The sequence below is a fragment of the Mustela erminea genome, chromosome 1 (assembly GCF_009829155.1).
Source record: "Mustela erminea isolate mMusErm1 chromosome 1, mMusErm1.Pri, whole genome shotgun sequence".
NCBI lineage: Eukaryota > Metazoa > Chordata > Mammalia > Carnivora > Mustelidae > Mustela > Mustela erminea.
This window is the reverse complement of record NC_045614.1, coordinates 154,292,329-154,316,213: the sequence shown is the minus strand read 5'-3', so window position 1 is coordinate 154,316,213 and position 23,885 is coordinate 154,292,329. Positions and strand designations below refer to the sequence as shown.

Below are 23,885 nucleotides of genomic sequence, written 5' to 3'. Positions count from 1 at the left end.
TAGGCAACAGTTTTTCTTTGCCCTCACTATGCCCCTTTCTCCAGGAATAAGGAAACAATGTAGATATTTTTGTCAAATTCTGGAAGTATGGTTTAAGTAAACTGTCACTAAATACCTATCTACAAATAGAGATACTCTGGAACAGTAGATACTTAGTATACCAAACACAGACTATTTAGCACAAATCTGGGACAAAAGTACAGTCTAGCAACAACCCTGAACACAAGCTCAAATATCCCTATTATACTCAGGACTACAGCCTTCTGCAAAGCCTGTGACAGAAAGGTCTAAATCCATAATGTAATAACTAAACCCATAGTTTTATCTAAATGTGGGAGGAAACCAATGCAAGAGTATTTTAAATAGTCCTAAGAAGGGACGTTTGAATTCTAGATAATTTAACAAACGCTGAATGCCATGGCACCCCAAAACTGAACTTAATGATGAGTCAGTGACAATTAACATTCAACTTAGTATCTGGCAACATGACAATACAAACCTCAATCAAAACTTGAACCTACTTCCAAGTTACCTTTTGATTAAACATAAATTACATAGTGGTAAATTGGTAATGTCAACACGGGAAGGTTAAGAGATCGCATTAAAACGTGTGCAATTAAAACAATACCTGTAGCGATGCTACTGGGTCTCTACCAGCTCCCACAGACCCTTTCTAAATGGAGAACTCAAGCCTCGCCTCCAAACGTGAATGCTAGGTACTAAGCAAGTTCATCTCTGAATTAAGACCAAATACTCTGTAGTCACACAAACAAGAAACAAATGTGAGACTGACATTTAGTCTTTCTAGCAAGTATACAGAAATATGACAACCCCTAAGACCTGAGCTAAATAAAATAACCCTCATTCCAAAAGACAAATACACTGTAAATGTACGTAACGATTGAATAGTCCTCTTTATTCGAAAGGATGAGCAAGAAAATATTTTCATCACTATTTCAACATGGAAATACTCAAGCACTTGATAAAGCTGACTACCAAGAGCACAAAAAGTATAAGAAAAGAAGCAACTTTCAAATCAAATCATCCAAGTAAAAAGCATATTCTCTCAATTCAAGGTTAATGAGACCGGGGGAAGTGGTATGGGAATAGAGAGGGAGCTGCCTCATCCTTGACTGAAGACAGGTTTTTGCCCTTTTCCACTACCTCTTGATTATTATTAGCAGAAGATCTAATATTTTAAGATCCTGGTTAGTAAAGGCTTTGTATTTTAAGGGTGAGGTGGAGAAGGGGTGTAAAATAAAATCAATACTCACTGCTAACTTTCATGCTGCCAAAAGCTGAAGGCTGCTGCACTGGCTTGCAGCTCTCCGCAAAGGAGGTGGTTCTGGGCCGCCCTGACATGATCACTCTTTTCCCGAATCACCCTCTTTTCCTTCCTTCCTTTTCTTCCTTTTGTTTTATGCTGGGGTGTTAGGTTAATGATAAATGCAGCATTAAGTTGTCCCAAAAGAAGATTTAAAAAAAAAAAAAAGACTTCGTCTTCTTGGCTTTTCACTCCTTTCTGTACAGCTATTTAAAAAAAAAAAAAAAAAAAAACCGAGCGATGTATTTCTCCTTCAAGACAGATCAGTATGGATATTTAACATATAGATGATTTGGGGCTGGGAAAAAAATACAGTTCTTTCCCCTCCCTTTCCTTGGAAAGGAAAAAGGGAGGGGGGAGTCTTAAAAAATATATATCACGTGAAACGGGGACAAATACTTGATTGAAAATAAGTACTCTGAATATTATATTTTCCTCGGGGATTTTTTTTCCGAGTCAATGAAGAAGGAAAGCGGCGGAAGGATCACGAGTCTCACGCTTGAAAAGAAGGGGGGATGGGAAAGAGGGAGGGAGAGGGAGGGGGTGGCTCGGAGATGCGACGGGAAACGCTGCGGCTCCGGCAGCGGCGGGATCCGGCGGGCAGACGGCGGGGCCCGGCGAACTGGAAGGCGGCGGAGTCGCGAGTCAGTCAGAGGCGGGCGGTGGCGGCGGCTCCTCTTCTCATTGCGCCAGGAGCAGCTGCAGGCGGCGGCTGGATCCAGCGGCCATGGCGGCGGCTGTGGCGGAGGCAGCTCCCTTCAGACCCCAGGCAGCGGATCCTCGACTGCTCCCCATACGCCGGGGACATGGGAACCCGGCAACCGCTTCCGTCCCCTGGGGCCCCCTCCCCCGTCCGCGGCACCAGCGCGGCCGCCCTCCCGCCCCTCGCCTCTGCTCGGTGCCCGCTCAGGAAGTCTCCGCGCTTTGCCCCCAGCCCGGAGCCCTGTCAGCGGCTGCGGGGCCGGCTCCTCCTCGCTTCCTTCCTTCCTTCCTTTGTCACTCGGCCCGGGCGGCGGCGGCGGCGGCGTTGGCGGCGGCGGCGGCAGCACAAGCCTGCATTCGCCCGGGTCGGGGGCTGCTCTGTGTGAGGAGCGCCGTCTGCGCAGCCGCCTAGCCCTTCCCCACTCACCCTCCCCCCTCCTACTCGTCCTCCGCCTCCTTCCTCCCCCACCCAGCCTTACACCGCCCAGAGCCCCGCCACCCGCGTAACAGGCGTCTGGGAATCGCCGTCCGAGGTCCGCGCCTGCCTGCTTCGGCTACGGAGCCGAAGCCAGAGCAGAGCCAATCACAGACGTCGATTGTTTGCGACTCCGCCCGGAAAAAGCCGATCGACCTGAGACACCAATTAGGAAGTGTCTCTAGATATCCACGCCCAAAAAGCGGAAAATGCCGAAGATAGCCGATGGAGAAGAAGGTGGGTTCTAGTTCTGTGGCTGGCTAGAGGAGAAATTCGACAATGGCAGCAGTGGCCAATCACAGTGGCCGGCCCTTACGAAAAAGCTTGAAGAGTTAAGGACGGTGAAACCCGGAGTCACCGGTGAAACGGCACGGCTGGGCGCCGCGGCCGCGCCTTGTAATTGGCCGACAACTCCGCTGGGAGTGTACCTCCCTCGGTGATTGGTGAAGCGAGAGGGGCTTCCGAGGACAGTACGGCCAGTCAGAACGTCTCCTCCCTCGCCAAGGTGGGGAGAAGAAAGAAAAGGGAGGGCGTCTATAAAGCGCCTTCTCATTGGCTTGAAGCCTTGGAACTGGAGTGGGGGCAAAAGGGAAAAGGAGGGAGGCCGAAACCCGTAGCGGCAGCCAATCAGCACTCACTGTCGTCCAATCGCAAGACCTAGATGCGGTGTGATTGGCCTTTCGCCCCCGGCGGCTGTCCCAGGAGCGGAGGGAAGCTCTAGAGGGGTCGTGGCGGACAGTGTGTGATGGGTTTGTCTGCGGCTTCTCTCAGCCGCTGTGGAAACCGCAGATAGGGAGCGCGGGCACTCTGCGCAGCCGGTCCGAAACTGCTGCGGTCGGCGGCGCTGGGCTCGGAGCGCTCAAGCGAACAGAGAGTTCAGAGGGGCTCTCCCCACCCACCAAGAGTCTCTCGGCCCGGCGCGGCTCAAATACTGGGTCGGAGCCTTCCTTCCGCCCGGGATAGCGCGTCCAAATAACCAGCGTCTTCCCCGAAAGGGCCAGACGGGTCCAGGGCGCCTACCCGGCTGGGTGCGAACCCTCAGACGCTAAAGTAGGAACAAAGCTTCTAGTGAGGCAGCGCCTCCGGGCGCTTACACCCTCCCAGCAGCGGTGGCCATTGATAAAGTGAGGCCGACTGCGCCTAGTGTGCGCAGCCAGTCCGGGCCTTCTGGAAACGCCCCTGAGAAATGAGCTCATGCTGGATGCGCACGCTCCTTGGGCGCGACTGCCCAGCGCAAAGCAAGCCCCGAAAACAGGTATGGGGAAATGCCGTCAGGCCGGATATCCTGAAGCCTCCGAGGAAACGGGGAGTCAGAATGGCCCAGAGCTTTTGGTCCTTTGGAAATAGGGCAGTCTATAAAAGTACTAGATAAGTAGGTTGCCCACGGAGGGGGGTGTTCATTGTTCTACTGAGAAGCAATTCCCTAGGCTTGCCTGAGGACAGTAAGGTATGGCTACGCCAGGATAGTAGAAAAAGTAGAATGGACAGTTGCCGTCCTGACTGTAATCCCGTGGTGCCTGTAATTTCCACGTGCAGAGTCATCCTTTTTATGAAGATACTATCTCCAGAAAGCACATGCAAAAATACTCATAGTTGATGAGATTACTTAGCTATTGCTTTGAAAAACTTGTGAGGAACTTGGAACAAAGTAAACTTTGATCGGAGACAGGAAAAGTCTATCTAGACAGGGTTTGCAAACTCAAATATCTACGGGGGACGGGAGGGTGCAGAATAATAAAGCAAATGAATGAAACTGGCCTGGTGTAAAACAATGGAGAATGATAAGAAATGTGGCAAATTAGTGTCCATGCTGTAACTGAAACGAGCAGCTGTTAAGCACTAACAGATTGTTGCTCACAAGAATGTGGGTCCAGTGTTCTGAGATACATGTTTTTCTTCCCCCAAGAGAAACCCTAAGGCTGGATTTTTGTGTGAAATGTTTCAATTTTTAAGTATTGGCAACCAATACTCAGAACCCAGTAGGCCAAACTAAAAACATGCAGGAGTAGACATGGCCAGAATGCAGTAAGTTTGTAGTATCAAACCTGAGCATAGGTTTTATAGCCAGTAGTGGCTCTTGTATTCAAGAACTCTGGTATCTGGGGGCGCCAGGGTGGCTCAGTGGGTTAAGCCTCTGCCTTCGGCTCAGGTCATGGTCCCGGGGTCCTGGGATCAAGCCCCTGCATCAGGCTCTCTGCTCAGCAGGGAGCCTGCTTCCCCCTCTAGCTCTCTGCCTGCCTCTCTGTCTACTTGTGATCTCTCTCTCTCTGTCAAATAAATAAATAAAATCTTTAAAAAAAAAAAAAAAAAAAAATAAATCAGGTATCTGAATGTCACAGTAACGGATAAAGAATGTTAAAAGCAAACTCAGTGCATGGCAACTTTGTCAGGTGAATGTTGTCTCTCCATTATGGCATTATGAAAAACTTTTGCCTCTAGTACCTGAAATGTGAAGCAAAGCTTTAAATCCTGACTTCCTCTTTAGTCTCTACCCCTACTTCAGTTATACCAGCAGGAAAGTGAGTAACAAAATGTTTAGGTTACACAAATTGGAAACATGGCTGTTCTGTATACAATAAAGTAGAAAAATAGTCAAACTTAAGGTTTTGATTAGCAGGTTCACTATTACTGCCTTCAAATATTTTGAACTGTTGCTGTTTTTAAAAAATCTGACCCAAGAAAATTTTAAGGGAAAAAAGTACTTCAGTCTAGAAGTCGGGCTTAAGGGACATTTTAATGAGAAAATACAGAACTGCTAAAGTTAACGTTCAGTGTTTCTCTGAACTTTCAAACTCTTGCTTTACCTTCCCACCTGTTGTCAACCACTGATCAGCTTATAATAATTATAATAGTTGATATTTACTGAGTGTTTACAATGTGCCAGGCACTGTTCTTAAGTGCTTCACACACATATCTCAAATTTATAATACTATGATGTAAGTACCTGCACTTTACAGATGCGGAAATGTAGGACCAGAAAGGTTTACTAAGTCCACATAGCTAAAGTAACAGAGTCAGGATTCAGATCTGTTCCTAGCCTCTATTCCATATTTCTCTGAAACTTGTTCCTCACCTCTCCTGGTCTATCTTGCTTTATCTTAAAGTCTGAGACTTCGGTCTTGAACTGTGTGTGACTTGTGAATGTATCTCTAGTTTGCTTTCCTCCAGTGCTTATCAAATGTTCCCTTGCAGAGATCAGTGATTTCACACCACGGCAACAGTAAACCAAAGGACTAGAAAAAGATAAATGTAGGAAAAATGGGTGTACAGAACAGGTAGTATAGTAGGAAAAAAAAGAGATTGGTGAGTGGGTCCACAAGATAATAATTATGAATTAAAATAGACAATGAACTAACTTCTTATAGTAATAACAAATTTGTATAGGATTTGTAATTGGGAAGTACTATCATGTTTGTGAAGTTCAGGAAGTACTAGTATGAATCTATTATCCTCTTTTTAAAATGAGGAAACTGTACGGTACAGTAAGTGACTTGCTTAAAATCACTTGGCTGCATTTTTTTTAAAGATTTTTTAAACATTTATTTATTTATTAGAGAGAGTGCCTGCATGAGCAGGAGGAGGAGCAAAGGGAGAGGGAGAAAGCATCTCAAGCAGGTGTCCCGCTGAGTGCGGAGCCCAACTTGGTGCTGGATCTCAGGACCCTGAGATCATGATCTGAGCCAAAAATCAAGAATCAGAGGCACCTGGGTGGCCCAGTTGGTTAAGTGTCCGCCTTTGGTTCAGGTCATGATTCTGGAGTCCCAGGATTGAGCCCCATGTTGGGTTCCCTGCTCAGCAAGGAGTGTGCTTCTTTCTCTTCCTCTGCCCCTCCCCACTGTTCTCTCTCTCTCTCTCTCTCTCTCTCACTCTCTCAAATAATTTTTTTAATCTTAAATAAAATAAAAAATAAAATTCAAAAAAAGGGAGAGAGAGAATCAGACACTAAACTAACTGAGCCACCCAGGCACTCCCACTTAGCTGCATTTTTTCATTGAAACTAGGAGAAAATATAGATAGCATTAAGAATGAAGATAGCAAGTAGAATATGAGATGCAGTTTAATTAAATGAACCCAGAGTCAACCATTCCAAATAGAAGTCACAAGAAAACTCTTCTTTTTAGGACCTCATTTATTTAGCCAACATTTTGGGGCTCTTCAAAATTTAGTAAGATATGGTCTCTTTGTTCCAGATACTTGCAGTCAAATACTATGACATAAACAAGAGTTGTTTATGATGAACTCTAGGAAAGCCCTCCAATGTCAAGGTCAAAGGTTAAGAAAAAGGGAAAAGAAACTTACATTATTGAGTACCTATGTCATTTCTCTCAAAACCCTGAGATAGTTGTTATTAGCCCTTCTTTTAATACACGGAGGGAAAAGTAAATACACACTCAATTCACATGATCAGTAATGGCAGAGCTGGAAGGGCACCTGGGTGGCTCATGGTTGAGCATCCAATTCTTGGTTTTAGCTCAGGTCATGGGTCATGGGCACTATGGAATCTGCTTGAGGAGTCTCTTTGCCCCTTCTCCCACTTGCATTTGTGCACTTGCTCTCACTTTCTCTCTCAAAATAAATAAATCGTTTTTTTAAAATGACAGAGCTGGGATGGGATTTACACCTGAGTGTCTTTCTGCTAAATTAGTCTGCCTTCCATCAAAAAGTTACATCGTTAATCTCATTCACATAAAATTGTTTGTGCAAGCACACACAGATGTCTGGAAATAATGAACTTTGATGGCATTTTGGATGATCTTTATTGTCTCCATGCTTTCCAGTAATATCTTCATTTTCCACTTTTACATAAAAAACAAAACACTTAAGAAAACACAAAGAGGGCGCCTGGGTGGCTCAGTGGGTTAAGCCTCTGCCTTCAGCTCAGGTCATGATCTCAGGATCCTGGGATCGAGTTGTGCATCGGGCTCTCTGCTCAGGAGGGAGCCTGCTTCCTTTTCTCTCTCTCTCTCTGCCTGCCTCTCTGCCTATTTGTGATCTCTGTCAAATAAATAAAATCTTTTTAAAAATAAAAACCTTTAAAAAAAAAGAAGAAGAAAACACAAAGGTAAGACTGTAGAAGAATGAAAGAAAAAAGTGAAATCGCTCAATTTGATTAGGAATTAATAAACTGCAACTTACACAGGAACTATTAGTCAATAATGTTGATAAATGTTCTATAGGAAAATAATCTAACAGGAAAGGTAAGTAATTATTTTTCGGATGTTGAGTTTTATGCTAACCCTTTCTCAGGTAGTCATTGCAAATAGCTTCTCCCATTCTGTAGGCTCTTAATTTTGCTGATTGTTTTGCTGTGCAAAAGCTTTTTATTTTGTTGAAATCCCAAGAGTTTGTTTTTGCTTTTGTTTCTCCTGCCTCAAGAAACATGTCTAGAAGGGAGATGCTGTAACCAATGTCAAAGAAGTTACTGCCTATATTCTCTTCTAGGATTTTTATGGTTTCAGGTCTCACATTTAGGTCTTTAATTTTTTAATTTATTTTTGTGTTTGATGTAATAAAGTCCAGTTTCATTCTTTTGCATGTTACTCTCCAGTTTTCCAAACACCATTTGTTGAAGAGACTGTCTTTTTCCCATTGAATATTTGTTCCTGCTTTGTCAGGATTAATTGACCTTATAGTTGTGATTCATTTCTGGGTTTTCTGTTCTGTTGATCTATGTGTCTGTTTTTGTGCCAGTACCATACTGTTTTGATCACTACAACTTTGTAATGTAACTTAAAATCTGGAATTGTGATGTTCCCAGCTTTGTTTTTCTTTTTCAAGTTTGCTTTGGCTATTTGGGATCTTTAGTAATTCCTACAAATGTTAGGGTTATTTGTTCTGGCTCTGAAAAATGCTGGTGGTATTTTGGTAGGAATTGCATTAAATGCGGAGATTGCTTTGGGTAGTATAGACATTTCAACAATATTTGTTCTTCTGATCCTTGAGCATGACATGTCTTTCCTTTGTGTCATCTTCAGTTTCTTTCTTGAGGGTTTTATAGTTTTCAAAGTACAGAGTACAGGTCTTTCTCTTTGGTTAGGTTTACTCCTACGTATCTTTTTGGTTTTGGTGCAGTTGTAAATGGGATTGATTTCTTAATTACTCTTTCTTCTGTTTTGTTACTAGTGTATAGGAATGCAACTCAATTATCGGTGTATAGAAATGCAACAGATTTCTGTATATTGATTTTGTATCCTGTGACTTTACTTAATTTATTTATCAGTACTAGCAGGTTTTTCTTGGTGGACTCTTTTGGGTTTTCTATATGTTAGTATCATGTCATTTGCAAATAGTGAAAGTTTTAGTTCTTCCTTGGCTATGTGGATGCCTTTTATTTCTTTTTGTTGTCTGATTGCTGTGGCTTGGACTTCCAATGCTGTGTTAAATAATAGTGTTAAATAACAGTGGTAAGAGTGGTGAGGGTGGACATCTGTGCTTATTCCTGACCATAGAGGAAAAGCTCTCATTTGTTCCCCATTTAGTATGATATTAGCTGTGGATTTCTCATATATGGCGTTTATTGTGTTGAGGTATATTCCCACTAAACCTACTTTATTGAGAGTTTTTATCATGAATGAATGTTGAGCTTTGCCAGAGCCTTTTTCTGCATCTATTAAAATGATCATATGGTTCTCCTTTCCTTTATTAATGTGGTGTGTCATATTGATTGATTTGTGAATATTGAATCACACTTGCAACCCAGGAATAAATCCCACTTACTCATGATGAGTGATTTTTTTAACATGTATTGTTGACTTTGGTTTGCTAGTATTTTCGTGAGAATTTTTGCCTCCGTATTCATCAGAGATCTGGCTTGGAGTTTTTTAGGGGAGTCTTTATCTGGTTTGGGTATGAGGGTAATGCTGGCCTCATAAAATAAATTTGAAACTTTTCCTTCCTTTTCTATTTTTTGGAACAATTTCAGAAAAATAAGTATTAACTCTTTTTTAAATGGTAGAATTCACCTGTGTAGCCATCTGGTCCTGGACTTTTGTTTGTTGGGAGTTTTTTGATTACCGATTCAATTCTTTGCTTGTTATCAGCCTGTTTAAGTTTTTTATTTCTTCCTATTTCAGTTTTGGTAGTTTATATGCTTCTAGGAAATTATCCATTTCTTCTAGGTTGTCTGCTTTATTGGCATGTAGTTTTTCGTGATATTCTATCATAATTGTATTTCTGTGGTATTGGTTGTGATTTCTCCTTTCTTGTTTGTGATTTTATTTATTTGGGCCCTTTCTCTTTTCTTTTTGACAAGTCTGACTAGAGGTTTCTCAATTTTATTATTTTTTTCAGAGAACCAGCTCCTGGTTTCATTGATCTGTTCTCTTGTTTTTTTGTTTTTTGTTTTTTGTTTTAGTTTCTGTATCATTTATTTCTGCCCTAATCCTTATTATTTCCTTCCTTCTGCTGACATTAGGCTTCATTTGTTGTTCTTTTTCTAGCTCCTATAGGTGTAAAGCTGGGTTGTTTATTTGAGATTTTTCTTGCTTCTTGAGACAGGCCTGTATTGCTATACATTTCCCTCTTAGGATTGCTTTTGGTGTATCCTGAAGGTCTCAGACTGTTGTGTTTTTATTTTCACTTGTTTCCGTGTATTTTTTAATATTTTCTTCTTTGATTTCCTGATTGACTCTTGCATTGTTTAGTAGCATGGTGTTCAACCTCCATGTATTTTTGGTCTTTCCAAATTTTTTCTTGTGGTTGACTTCTAGTTTTATAGTGTTATAGTCAGAAAAGGTGCATGGTATGACTATGGCATGGTATTTGTTGAGGCCTGTTTTCTGATGTGAGATTCTGGAGAATGTTCCATGTGCACTTGCAAAGAATGTGTATTCTGCTGTTTTAAGGATGGAATGTTCTGAATATATCTGTTAAGTCCATCTGGTCCAGTGTGTCATTCAAAGCCATCGTTTCATTGTTTATTTTCTGTTTACATGATCTGTCCATTGGTGTAAGTGGGGATTTAAAGTTTCCCAATATTATAGTATTATTATCAATTAGATCCTTTATGTTTGTTATTGATTGTTTTATATATTTGGGTGCTCTCATGTTGGGTGCATAAATATTTACAATTGGTTTGTCCCCTTTATGGTTATATAGTTCCCTTCTTTGTCTCTTGTTACAGTCTTTGTTTTGGTTATATATTTATTTATTGAGAGCAAGTGGGGGTGGGGGAAGGGCGAGAGGGAAAGAGGGAGGCCTCAAGCAGGTTCCATGCCCAGGGCGGAGCCTGTCACAGGGCTCAGTCTCACAACACAGAGATCATGACCTGAGCCGAAATCAAGAGTTGAGTGCTTACCTGACTGAGCTACGCAGCACTCCACAGTCTGCTTTAAAGCCTAATTTGTCCAATATAAGTATTGCTACTCCCTTTCTTTAGACATCCATTTGCCTGATAAATGTTTTTCCACCTCCTCACTTTCAATCTGCAGGTGTCCTTAGGTCTAAAATGAGTCTCTTGTAGGCAGCATATAGATGGGTCTTGTTTTATTTTGTTTTGTTTTGTTTTAATCAGTTCTGAAACCTGTGTCTTTCCCCCCCCCGCCCCCAAAGATTTATTTGTCAGAGGAGAAAGATCAAGTGTGTACACACAAGTAGGGAGCACAGCAGGCAGAGGGAGAAGTAGGCTCTCCACTGAGCAAGGAGCCCAATGCAGGATTTGATCCCAGGCATTAACCAACTGAGCCACCCAGACATCCCCACCCTATGTCTTTTGATTGACATGTTTAATCCATTTACATTCAAAGTAACTATTGATCGACATGTATTCATTGCCATTTTATTACTTGTTTTTTCTGGAGGTTTTCTCATCTTTTCTTGTCTTTGTTACTTTTGGTCTCTCCTTTCCACTCAGAGTCCCATTTAATGAAAATTGTACCTTTTACCAACAATAAAAGTTAACTCATCTGAGGACTGTGGTAGGTGTTTGGGGCACATAAGCCCTTAGATAGTAAATGAAATTTTTCTGTTTTACTGATGAGAAAACTGAGGAACAGGAGAAGTAACTTGCTCAAGTTTACATAGCTAGAAAGTAGTTTTCAAACCTATAACTTAATTCTTATACCCTTACCCTGGGAATTTCTCCTTAGAAAATCACCTGAAAGAAACAATCCATAAGAAGTTTCACAAAATCCATTTAGTGATCCTTTATTCAGCTCCTGATCTCTCTGTAGGGCACTGTGTCAGGCCTAGAATACAGAAATATTAAGATAAAGCCATTCAGAGAGGACTACTGTCTTGTTCTAGTCTTAGAGGAGCTTTTGTGGAGTGGAGACTTGTAGAGAGACAACATCATAATGTCATTTGGGCAGCTATGGACTAGCATGGGGGAGAGATGTCCCAGAGATCATTTTCTAAATTGTGTTTAAACTATTGGTCTCCAAAATTGAGTGTATGCACCCAAAGGTTGTACAGAATAACCTTTTGTAGTTATTTTTATCTTTTAAAAAGTAAGAAGTTACCTTTCCAATGATTAATTAACTGGTAGATACTGGCATCCTTCTCAGAACCTGTGTCAGAGGAAGAGGTGTCATATGGTTCACATTACAGCTATCCTAAAAGAAGAGGAGGGATACACAGTCTTGAAGGAGTTGTGAATACAAGGCACCCTCCTGTTTTTTAAGTATTCAGCAGTATATGGCACTTTATTTGTGCTTAATTAGGTGGATTTTCAGTCATATTTGGCTTTTAATTAAATCAAACCTCACAAGTGGAAATGATTCCTACAAATATAGATGACATATTTTACTAACAGTGCAAGAGTAAGTGAACAAACAAAAAAGCAAAGATGACATTCCCCTGCTCTTGGCAGAAACTCTTCATCATTTTACATCATTAGGTAAAAACAGTATGAGCTAAGCAAATTTGACAAGAAATGGGCCTGAACATTCTGAAATTCTTGGGAAGAATTTTGGAAATACAAAGTTGCCATCCACTATAGGTAAAGACAAAGCTTACCCTAAGTTTAAGTATGATTAAGATGTAGTGAGTGCTGGTGAGATGTCTTTACAATTACCAAAATGCTTAAAGACTTTGCATCTGGGACAGTGTTACTAGTTTTGAGGGGGGTGAGGGGTGAGAACAAAACTGTTTGAAGGCTTAATTAAAAATCAATATTTAAATATTGTTTATTGTACTATATCCTTTTTTTATTCCTATATGTCTTATATGTGTATATTACATTAGGTCAAGAGTGTATGTTTTATAAATATGCAGATTATATTGGAACAAATATTAATACATTCTTTACTTATAGGGTATAAGATCAAAAATATTTGTAGACAACTATTTTAAACAAAGGTCAGTTTTCCAGATGGATAAAGGGAAGAACATACAGGCAAAGAGAAGAGGTTATGCAATGCCAGAAATGTAATGTATGTAATGAGATATTGAGAGAATTGGAGGTAGTTTGAAATAATGCATATAAGATTAGCATATAGGATACAAACCTAAAGAAAATAAAGAGTATTAGGTAGAGGTGTAGCTAGGTAAATTATATTAAGTCCATATATTATGCAGTCAGTAACAATGTAAAGACTAATAGCAGCTCAGAAACAGTACTAATTGAAAAATATAGAACTGCAGATTGTATGTTACCAGATTTCCGATTCTGCTACATATACATACATTTGGATCAATACTGAAAAGGAAGATAGAAATTGGAATAATTTTGTTAATATATTAGCATATTTAATTATAGATGAAAATATTAACTTTAAATGTTTTCATTTAATATTTTTACAATAAGTGTATTTGGTTTTAAAGGACATTCATCCCCAGATTAATTCATTTCTTCACTGTGATTCACATATTACTCAGAAAGCCTCTGATTGCATGGGATTCTTTTTTCTTTTTCTTTTTTTTTTAAGATTTTATTTATTTATTTGTCGGGGGGGGGGGAAGAGCGAGTGAGCACAAGCAGACAGAGTGGTAGGCAGAGGCAGAGGGAGAAGCAGGCTCCCCGCCAAGCAAGGAGCCCGATGTGGGACTCGATCCCAGGACGCTGAGCCGAAGGCAGCCGCTTAACCAACTGAGCCACCCAGGCGTCCTTGATTGCGTGGGATTCTTAGCAAAGGCTCCAAATTTCTCAGCAAAGCTATCCAACATTTTGGATAACATTTTTATTGATAATCTCTTGTAATGTGAGTTAAATTAATAAAACTCGTCAATATCTATCTACTAAGTACATACTGTATGCAAGACATCACATCTGTTACAAAGACACCTGATATAGAGGTACATGAGCCACATGAGTGGCTCTGTGCTCTTGGGGAGCTTATCTTCTAGGAAAACAAACACCTGGAAAGTTAAATAAATATTTATTTAAATCACATTTTGAATCCATAAAAAATTTATGAGTCAGAACATAATTCGCTCAAACTGCTCACGCTGTCCTGTTCATAATAGCTGAGTGAAAATTATATTTTCAATCTAAAGTGGATCTTAAAGGATGAGTACTAGGATTTGAAGATGAAGAAAAGAGAAAGGAAGTAAATTATTTTCCACCACTTCATTTCCAGCCCCCTGAACAAACCCCCTTCTAGTAAACTCTTGAGGTCGGTGGAGCTATCAGAGCAACTAAGGGCAATGGGAGTCTGTTCTTCTGACTTCAGAAAAACCAGTTTGGCTAGAACAGAAAGTTGATAGAGAAGACTAATGGAAGATAAGGTTTAAAAGGTAGTGTGAGGCCAGATTTGACAGAGCTCTGAATGTTACACCAAGATATCTGGACTCTGTTTTGTAGACAATGGAGAATTGTGGGAGATATTTTAGCAGATATAAGACATTGTCACTGTAGGAAAGCCTCTGAGGGAACATACTTGTGTGGTTGCTAAAATGTGCCCAGAGTCAAAAGACAGCACAGTTGGACATGCTTGTTCCAACCAATGAGGTGTGCCCAAATGGGAAAGTAGTGGGTGACTACCCAAAAAGAAGGACCGTGTTTGAAATATTGCCACTGTGAAGTACACTATGGTTGTATTAAAAGTTTCATATCAAGCCTTTGACAGATCATATATTAATACTCTAATCTTACCATCCAAAGGAGTGTACTATCCAAGATAAAAGGAAAACAAAGCCATGACAAATCCTTTCAGTTTTTTTATGCTTATAACATATGCCCTCCTAAGAAGGCAGTTTATAGACCACTGTTTTAAACAAAGGTCAGTTTTCCAGATGGGTAAAAGAAAGAACATACAGGCAAAAAGAAGAAGTTAATGCCAGAAATGTATGTAGTGAGGTATTGAGAGCTGGAAGTAGTTTGAAATTATGCATATAAGATTAGCATATAAGATATAGACCTAGAGGAAATAAGGGAAAACAGTATCAAATAACAGAGGTGTAGTTAGGTAAATTATATTAAGTCCATATTATGCAGCCAGTCAAAGCTTTTTTTTTTCTTTTTCAGGAATAAACAAGTCTGAGACAGTTGAGCACATCTTCCTATCAGTATTTTACTTTCTCTAACCATATTCTGAGAATTTAAATATACAGTTTTCCCATTTAGTCTTCTTATCAAAAGTGGCCCAAATTATCCTAATGTTTATCATTAAAGTCTTTGGCTGTGATTCTATAAATTTTATAAATGTTGCTGGTCTGTATTGGAAAACACATGAAAAGACCCAATATTGAATATCCTGATTCCACTAGGAAGTGCTTACTGTGTGTCTGCTGTGTGCCCAGGACTATGCCAGATAATGGTGGGAAACACATTTGCTTGCAGATGAGAAACAATTTGCTTGCAAATTGCGGTAACTGCTGTATATGTTTTAAAACCTAACTATGGCCTGTTTATCTTCACTTATAAAATATTTTCAAGGTCAAAAGTGTATGGGCCCTTTTAGAATTAAAAATAAATGTCTTGAATCTCCCTGATGGCTAAAGATGATGAACATTTTTTCATGTGTCTATTAGCCATTTGTATGTCTTCTTTGGAGGAGTGTCTATGCGTGTCTTCTGCCCATTGAGATACCACCTTACACCAGTTAGAATGGCCAAAATCAACAAGACAGTAAACAACAAGTGTTGGAGAGAATGCAGACAAAGGGGAACCCTCTTGCACTATTAGTGGGAATGCAAGTTGGTGCATCCACTTAGGAAAACAGTGTGGTGATTCCTTAAGAAATTAAAAATAGAGCTACCCTATGACCCTGCAATTGGTTCAGTTAGCCTGGTGGTGGGTATTAAGGAGGGCACCTGTTGCGTGGAGCACTGGGTGTAGTCACAAACAATGAATCTTGGAACAAATCTCTTACAGGGCCAAGTCAGCTGGAACTCTTTTTTTTTTTTTTTTAATGGGCGATAATTTTTTTTTAATTAATTTCTTTTCAGCGTAACAGAATTCGTTGTTTATGCACCACACCCAGTGCTCCATGCCATAAGTGCCCTCCATAATAGCCACCACCTGGCTCCCCCAACCTCCCACCCCTTGCCCCTTCAAAACCCTCAGATTGTTTTTCAGAGTTCATAGTCTCTCATGGTTCATCTCCCCTTCCAGTTTCCCTCATCTCCCTTCTCCTCTCCATCTCCCTATGTCCTCCTTGTTATTTGTTATGCTCCACAAATAAGTGAAACCATATGATAATTGACTCTCTCTGCTTGACCAGTCCCATCCATCTTGATACAAAAGTTGGGTATTCATCCTTTCTGATGGAGGCCTAATACTCCATAGTGTATATGGACCACATCTTCCTTATCCATTCGTCTGTTGAAGGGCATCTTGGTTCTTTCCACACTTTGGCGACCGTGGCCATTGCTCCTATAAACATTGGGGTACAGATGGCCCTTCTTTTCACTACATCTGTATCTTTGGGGTAAATACCCAGTAGTGCAATTGCAGGGTCATAGGGAAGCTCTACATTTAATTTTTTAAGGAATACCCACACTGTTCTCCAAAGTGGCTGTACCAACTTGCATCCCCACCAACAGTGTAGGAGGGTTCCCCTTTCTCCACATCCTTTCCAACACAGGTTGTTTCCTGTCTTGCTAATTTTGGCCATTCTAACTGGTGTAAGGTGGTACCTCAATGTAGTTTTAATGTGAATCTCCCTGATGGCTAGTGATGATAAACATTTTTTTATGTGTCTCATAGCCATTTGTATGTCTTCATTGGAGAAGTGTCTGTTCATGTCTTCTGCCCATTTTTTGACATGATTATTTGTTTTGTGCATGTTGAGATTGAGAAGTTCTTTGGATATCAGCCTTTTGTCTGTACTGCCATTTGCAAATATCTTCTCCCATCCCTGGTTTGCAGAAGCTTTTGATCTTGATGAAGTCCTAACAGTTCATTTTTGCTTTTGTTTCCTTTGCCTTTGGAGACATATCTTGAAAGAAGTTGCTGTGGCTGATATTGAAGAGATTACTGCCTATGTTCTCCCCTATGATTCTGATGGATTCCTGTCTCACGTTGAGGTCTTTTATCCATTTCAAGTTTATCTTTGAGTACGGTGTAAGAGAATGGTCGAGTTTCATTCTTCTACATATTCAGCTGGAACTCTTAAGTAAGTAAACTATTCTGTGGAGGTTAAGCTTTTAATCTGGCATGAGAGGAGTTAAAGTGAAGTATTTCTCAGCACCACAGAAGCCATCAAGTAAAAATTGACAGGAGTCACCCAAAGAGGACATCCATATTGTTTGCCTTTATATCTAACTTTCTTCCCATATAAATGAAACTACATGGAGATGTAAAGCATTTCTCTTGATCTCAGTTGATATTGTATACATAGTAGGAACTCAAAGAAATGTTGGCAGAATGAGCTATATGATTACATTTGAAAATTGAAACTTAATTATAATTATTAAAATTACAATTTTATAAAATATTTACATATAGACAAGGAAAGAAGAAAGGTCTAAAAATAAAAGGTTTGATTATTTTGTTGGTTTTATCACCATAATATAATTTATCATTTTTGTGATTAAATGCATTCAAATATAACAGAGAAGTGCAGTAGGACAAAGCTTTGTCCACCACTGAGATTCAGACATGTAATTGCATATCTAGCAAATTGATGGGTTTAGAGAACCACAAGGTGATTTGCTCAAGGGTTTTGGCAGAAAGACTGTCAAGAAGTGTGGGTACCACTAACAAGAGAGTTTGGCTAGGCTACTTTTTGGTCATTTGCACTGCTAGCGTGCACTAGGCTAGTGTCTCAACTAGTCAGTGTCATGTCATGCTGTATCTTAGATGTCACTCTTGGACTGGGGGAACAATGTCTTATCTATCTGGAAGATTCATTCTCTAACGAATGCAGCTTTGCAGACTCCTCTTGGAAAGCAACATGAGCAGAAATAGGAGTGCATTAAAGTCTTTATTACGTCACAAAATACAATCCATAGGTGAGTGATTAGGGGTTGTCTCCACTTCTGCAGGAAATATAGCATAATTTTGCAGTACTGAAGTCTCCAGAAAACACAGAAGCATTTTAAGTCATTGAGGACTACAATGAAGATAATGAGCATGTCCAGTAAAAGGTGGTGGTGACCTGGTTTAATGGGGATTAGTGCCAGAAGTGTTCAAAGACAACAGAAATTTTAAAGGTGGCCACAGATAAGTCTTGTATTTGAACCCATATAAAACACTGTCTCAGGGCTCTTAGAAATTATGGGCAGGGGTGCCTGGGTGGCTCAGTGGGTTAAGCCTCTGCCTTTGACTCAGGTCATGGTCTCAGGGTCCTAGGCTCGAGCCCCGCATTGGGCTCTCTGCTCAGTGGGGAGCCTGCTTCCCCCCTCTCTCTGCCTGCCTCTCTGCTTGTGCTCTCTCTCTGTCAAAAAAAAAAAAAAAAAAAAAAAAAAAAGAAAAGAAAAAGAAAGAAAGAAAGAAATTATGGGCAGAGGATTTTCAAGGAGCTGAAGATCTTATATCAGCAGGCAAAGGCAGGAGCCAGTGAAACATGGATTATAAAACCATTAGTAAAAAGTTCATAATGATAGGTTTTAGTTCATAAAAAATATGCGATGCGAGAAGTGAATCTGCTATTCCTTCACTCAGTGGTCCCCATTCTTATATGCTTATTATTTGTGTGAGCATTTCAGGGAACTGAGGGTACTGATAGTTCCTTTTTTTTTTTTTTAAAGATTTTATTTATTTGACAGAGAGAGATCACAAGTGGACAGAGAGGCAGGCAGAGAGAGAGAGAGGAGGAAGCAGGCTCCTTACGGAGCAGAGAGCCCGAAACGGGACTCAATCCCAGGACCCTGAGATCATGACCTGAGCTGAAGGCAGAGGCTTAGCCCACTGAGCCACCCAGGTGCCCCGGTACTGATAGTTCTTAAAAATACAGGGCATTTTTTTAATAACATGACCCGTGAATGGAAATTAAATACAATTCTTCATTTGGTGTTCAACCAAAGAAATAGTGGTATCTTCCAATCCTGGGAGAAAAATAGCTGGGCTGAATTTATTGACATTTAAGGTCTTTTAAAGGGTAATTTTGGATGTATGTGATTTGCACCTAAAATACTGTTCTTAGAACCCAAACCTTGCCAAAGAGGCAACTCCAGGGTTTCACCTTTCATGTAGTGCTTAATAATTTATAGAGAACATTATAGTATAGGATGTGTAACAAAACCTATAAGGTAAATAAGACAGCTAATTCCATTCCTGTTTTACAGATTTTAAAAATGGAGCAAAAAGAATTGCAGTTAGCTCTTCTGGCTCAACTTTACCACATTGATCAATAATTGCTCATTAAACAGCCATAGATATATGACATCTAGTATGTTCTCAGAATAATATTTTTTAAAAGATATGAAGTTATGTTCTGAATAAGCAAGAGATGTCTCATGAAATGAGGGTAATTTATAAGGCGACATCCTTTCTTTAAAAAAATTTTAATGGGCCTTCTTTTTCTCTTCGGCCTATTATCTTATGTGTTGTGGTGACTGGTGTTTAATAATTGCATAAAAATAAATAGATGCCTTCGAAACCAATAACACTCAGAGTATAGAACAATGTATATGGCATCTGATATATGAATTGGAGATATTTTTTTAAAGGAAAGATGTACATACAGGGTCCCAACAGTCTTCAAATATGGTTACAAATGAAATTTAATTAGTGAATAAACACTGAGCATTTATTATGTGCAAAGTATTTCTTAATGAAAGTGAATCAAAAAAGAGTACAAGACATGATCAGTACCCTTAATAATTTTTAATCTGTCTAGAAAGGTATAAGATACAGACTAGGTATATTGAAGGTCCTCAACAGATATTTGTTTATAATAAATGATCAGATGAATGACTATAAGAGATTATTATTGGTCCAACGTAGCATGTGATATATATCAAGAAAATGAAGAACTGTGTGGATATATCTGTATAAAACAAAAGACTGCAAAATGGTATATTTATCTTTAAGAAAGTCATTAGAATCCTCTATAGGTGGAGTCGTAATTATGAAGGTGAGGTTAGGTTGCAAAGCGGTTTTGAATATATAAAAAAATAATTAAGTAAAGGAAATCAGGGATTAGAGGTATATAAGTGTACACTATGAATATATGGGCATACTAATGTTTATCTCTGAGGCAAAACTGTCCTGACTCCAATGGTATCTTGGAGGAGCAACTTGAACATGAATATCACTCAGGAAGCTAAAAGCTGTCACAGAGACAAGTGTTCCTCTATCTAAGTTAAGATCCACATTACTTGCTAACACAATGGAAAATTGACCAGTAATTTGGAATTTCCCTGATGAGGAAAGTACAAATTAAACTGAGATAACTCACACTGAGGTTTTATACATTTGCAGGGACAGCGGTAATGTATAGGATTTTGGCAAAGATACACGATAATTTATCTCCAAAGTGAATGAGTCAAAACTTGCAAATTTTAGAGACTGGCTTAAACCTCATCTAGCAATCTAATAGATCTCTCCCCCCCCCCCCCCACTTTGGAAAGTAATCCAGAACCCAGTTAATTTGGGACAAACCTCAGTGCTCTTGCAGGTAGCCATTTAGAAGACTGGTCCCTTGCGTTGAACTTTACTGTTGAGGCTATAATCTATTGGCATCCAAACGACAACTTATGAAAGAGGACTCAACATGCTCCCAAAAGAAACAACTTGTTCTCTGCCAAAATTAAGATTACCTTGCTTTAGGAAGAGAATGCATACCATGCTGGCAGCCAAATGATGATCTGCCAAAAATATCACTCTGTTGTGAATGGCAAAAAAGTCTTATATAACCCAGAAGGGCAAGAGTATTAGAGATGGCCTTCCAGACAGTTGATGAGGAACCTGCTGAAGGCTGCACTGAAGGCAATAGTAGTAACTAGGCATTGTACCAACTTAATGACCTGGCAAATTAGAAACCACCTTGGTGAAAGTAAACCCATGGGTGGGGTTTTTAAACCCTAAGTTTTTAAGTTTTTAAGGCCTAAGGATAGGTATAGCAAAAATGAGTACCTGTGAACAATTTATTCCATTTCTGTGCCCATGGCACATGGATAAGAGAGACTGAGTTCAATCTTGGGGTCCTTCTCAACTAACCCAACACTGTAAGTAGACACACTTATCAGTAGGAATTATCAGGTCATTTAAAACCTATTTCCTGGGGTGCCTGGGTGGCTCAGTGGGTTAAGCCGCTGCCTTCAGCTCAGGTCATGATCTCAGGGTCCTGGGATCGAGTCCCGCATCGGGCTCTCTGCTCCGTGGGGAGCCTGCTTCCTCCTCTCTCTCTCTCTCTGCCTACTTGTGATCTCTCTATGTCAAATAAATAAATAAATTCTTTAAAAAAAAAAAAAATAAAACCTATTTCCTTGCCTGCGGATTGCTCCCATGTGACAGTTGCCTACTCCATCTTCGGATAAGAAGATAATGGCCCTGAAAAGCACTTGGCTATGGAAGGGTTCCTCACCTCCCAAGAGGTTGGGAAGCATAACCAAGTCAATACACACTCAGAAGCGTGGCTAGGAACACAGGGATCCCATCTACCATTCAGATGACCCCAGGAGGTAGACTTCCATGCATCACAGCTCATGGCCCACTGCCCACGAATACCACTGAGTAGGCATCAGTTAGTTGCTTCTTGGCCTTGGCTTAAGACTGTTTTCATTGTTGGAAAATCCTTGGGTTTTAGGGAGATGAAATGAGATAGCACCTGTGAAAACTGTTTGGAAATTTTAAAGGCCTGGACTCATGCAGAGGTATGGGTGAGGATGATTACTGGAGGATCACAAGAAGTCAAGTCCTGCATTTTTCCCCAGGCTCACAATTTTTTATTTAATTGTCTCTTTTCAATAAGACCAGAGTTTATCTTTTCCCTGATGGGAGGCAAAAGTAATAAGTTATTTGTCTTGGGCACCTGGATGGCTCAGTGAGTTGAGTCTCTGCCTTTGGCCCAGTTCATGATTTCAGGGGCCTGGGATGGAGCCCTGCATCAGGCTCTCGGCTCAGTGGGGAGCCTGCTTCCCCCTCTCTCTCTGCCTGCCTCTCTGCCTACTTGTGATCTCCCTCTCTCTGTCAAATAGATAAATAAAATCTTTGAAAAAAGAAAAGGAGAAAAGATACTTGTTTTGACTTTGCTATAATTATGTATGTGTGGCATCCTTAAATCCACTCCTACACACTAGTCAGATGCTCTAACTCTCACACCACTTTTGTCACTTCACCCAGCTTCTTGGGAACCTAAATTGATTCCCCTGTCCGTTGTAGAAAATTCAAGCTCTTCAGTCATGCATTCATAGTCTTCCTTCAACTACCGACCCCTACCACTCACCCACCAGTTGCCACCACCTTTCCAATCTCACCTCTTCCTGCTTCATATCATAGAAGCAGGTACCACTGGAGCTGACAGTCATCAAAAAGATGATGCTCATCCATTCCTTGCATTTCATAGTTGGGGAAACTAAAGTCTGTAGAGGTGAGGTGATACTCCCCAGACCATACACAGTTCTCCCACTGTGGCCAAAATAACATGTTTTCCATTCCCCACACAGCTTCTTCCTTTGGTCCTAAGCACTGGGACTGGAGGAGTAGAACTGGTGCCCAGGAACAGTGTGGTTTGGGATAAATGATGCATGAAGCCAAAATGAGAATTAAAAACTCAACATTCTGTGTTTGCAGCAAATGACCTTTACATAGAATGTGCCACCCTCTTAATAGGGAATTCATTAAAGTTGGAAATTAATCTGTAAACTTTTGTTCTACTGGCTTTGGAAGGGAAATTTGTGACAATTGTCTTCTATCTAAATAGAATAAATGGTTCAGGGCTAGAAATGATTAATATCATTTTTAGGCATGTCAGGATTTCCCTGGGGAATGACCTATTGGGTTATTATTGTTTGCCAAGATTTTCCTCTGAATTGAAGCTAACAAGGTCATTCCAAGGGTAACCATATTGGGAAACCTTACTACAATGACCCTGTTACAACTTGCCCAACTAGAAGCTAGGAAACCACACCTTCTTTAGAAGGTTTATGTGGTAGAAAATGGGAAGTGGCTAGTGATTTAAAACCTTACTGATTATCACGAATGGCAGGAAGAAGAAAAAAGTGAAGGAAAAGCCTTGATTATAAGAATATTGTTAAAGAAAATGAAAGGAAGTTTTGTAAAAGTTCAAATACATAATGCAATTCAAAAGGAGACTGATCAAATTTCCACATCTGCTTTGATGAGTAGATAAGAATACTTGTAATTTGTGTATTAAATATTTGAATATAAATTACTCCTTATAACATGTTTTAGGGTGTTTTTTCTAAGTTTCCTTTAGAATTTAAATTATCACCTTGGAACTTAAAAAAATAAATATCATTTTTATATATACAAAGACTATAGTACTTATTCATATTATCAAAAATTTCAACAAATGAAGCCTGAATTAATGAAGTTTTAATATGTCTACAAGTATATTAGTATTAAGTATATTAAGATTTAGTACTTTTCAGACTTGAGCACTTAAAAAATATCCCTGTTGCACTAGGACCTGCCTATAGCAAAGCTCAAAGGAGCAGACTTTGTCCACTACTCCACAGAATATAAAATGATTGTTTGTTTTAATACAAATATGCACTTTACAACCTCCCATACCAACACACACACACACACACACACACACACACAAATCTTCAAGTAATGGACTTTTCAGGAAGATGCTTCATTTCATCCCTGGCTCCCCTTTTCCCTGGCACATGGCAGAGGTGCACCAAGAGCCCTCTGTGACCCAGAGTTCATTAATTTCATTAATTGAGACTCCATTCTAAATAAGTACTTAGTCTCTGTATACATAAAAATGAGGAGAGGTATTTTATTTTTTTAATTCCATGGTGATAATTTAAATACTAAAGAAAATATACAAAACAGTTTCCAGCTGGATGTGCTTGATCTACATTTAGGAAGGACTTTAGAGGTCATGTCAACCAATTTGAATGGGAAAAGCAACTGCACTTTGC

At 40.0% G+C, this 23,885-nt stretch overlaps 1 protein-coding gene and 1 pseudogene across 3 annotated transcripts in view; one reads left to right on the top strand and one right to left on the bottom strand.

Annotated features, from left to right (window-relative positions):
- Window positions 1-1,925, bottom strand: part of GSK3B (glycogen synthase kinase 3 beta) — a 205,667-nt gene extending 203,742 nt beyond the window's left edge. The window contains exon 1 of one of the 3 annotated variants that reach the window (XM_032347642.1): window positions 1,275-1,925. In XM_032347642.1, the coding sequence (XP_032203533.1) occupies window positions 1,275-1,362 (88 nt within the window). In that variant the 5' untranslated portion in view covers window positions 1,363-1,925. The remainder of the gene's footprint in view (window positions 1-1,274) is intronic. The other 2 variants (XM_032347623.1, XM_032347633.1) reach the window with 2 other exon arrangements.
- Window positions 1,784-23,885, top strand: part of LOC116593414 — a 58,083-nt pseudogene continuing 35,981 nt past the window's right edge.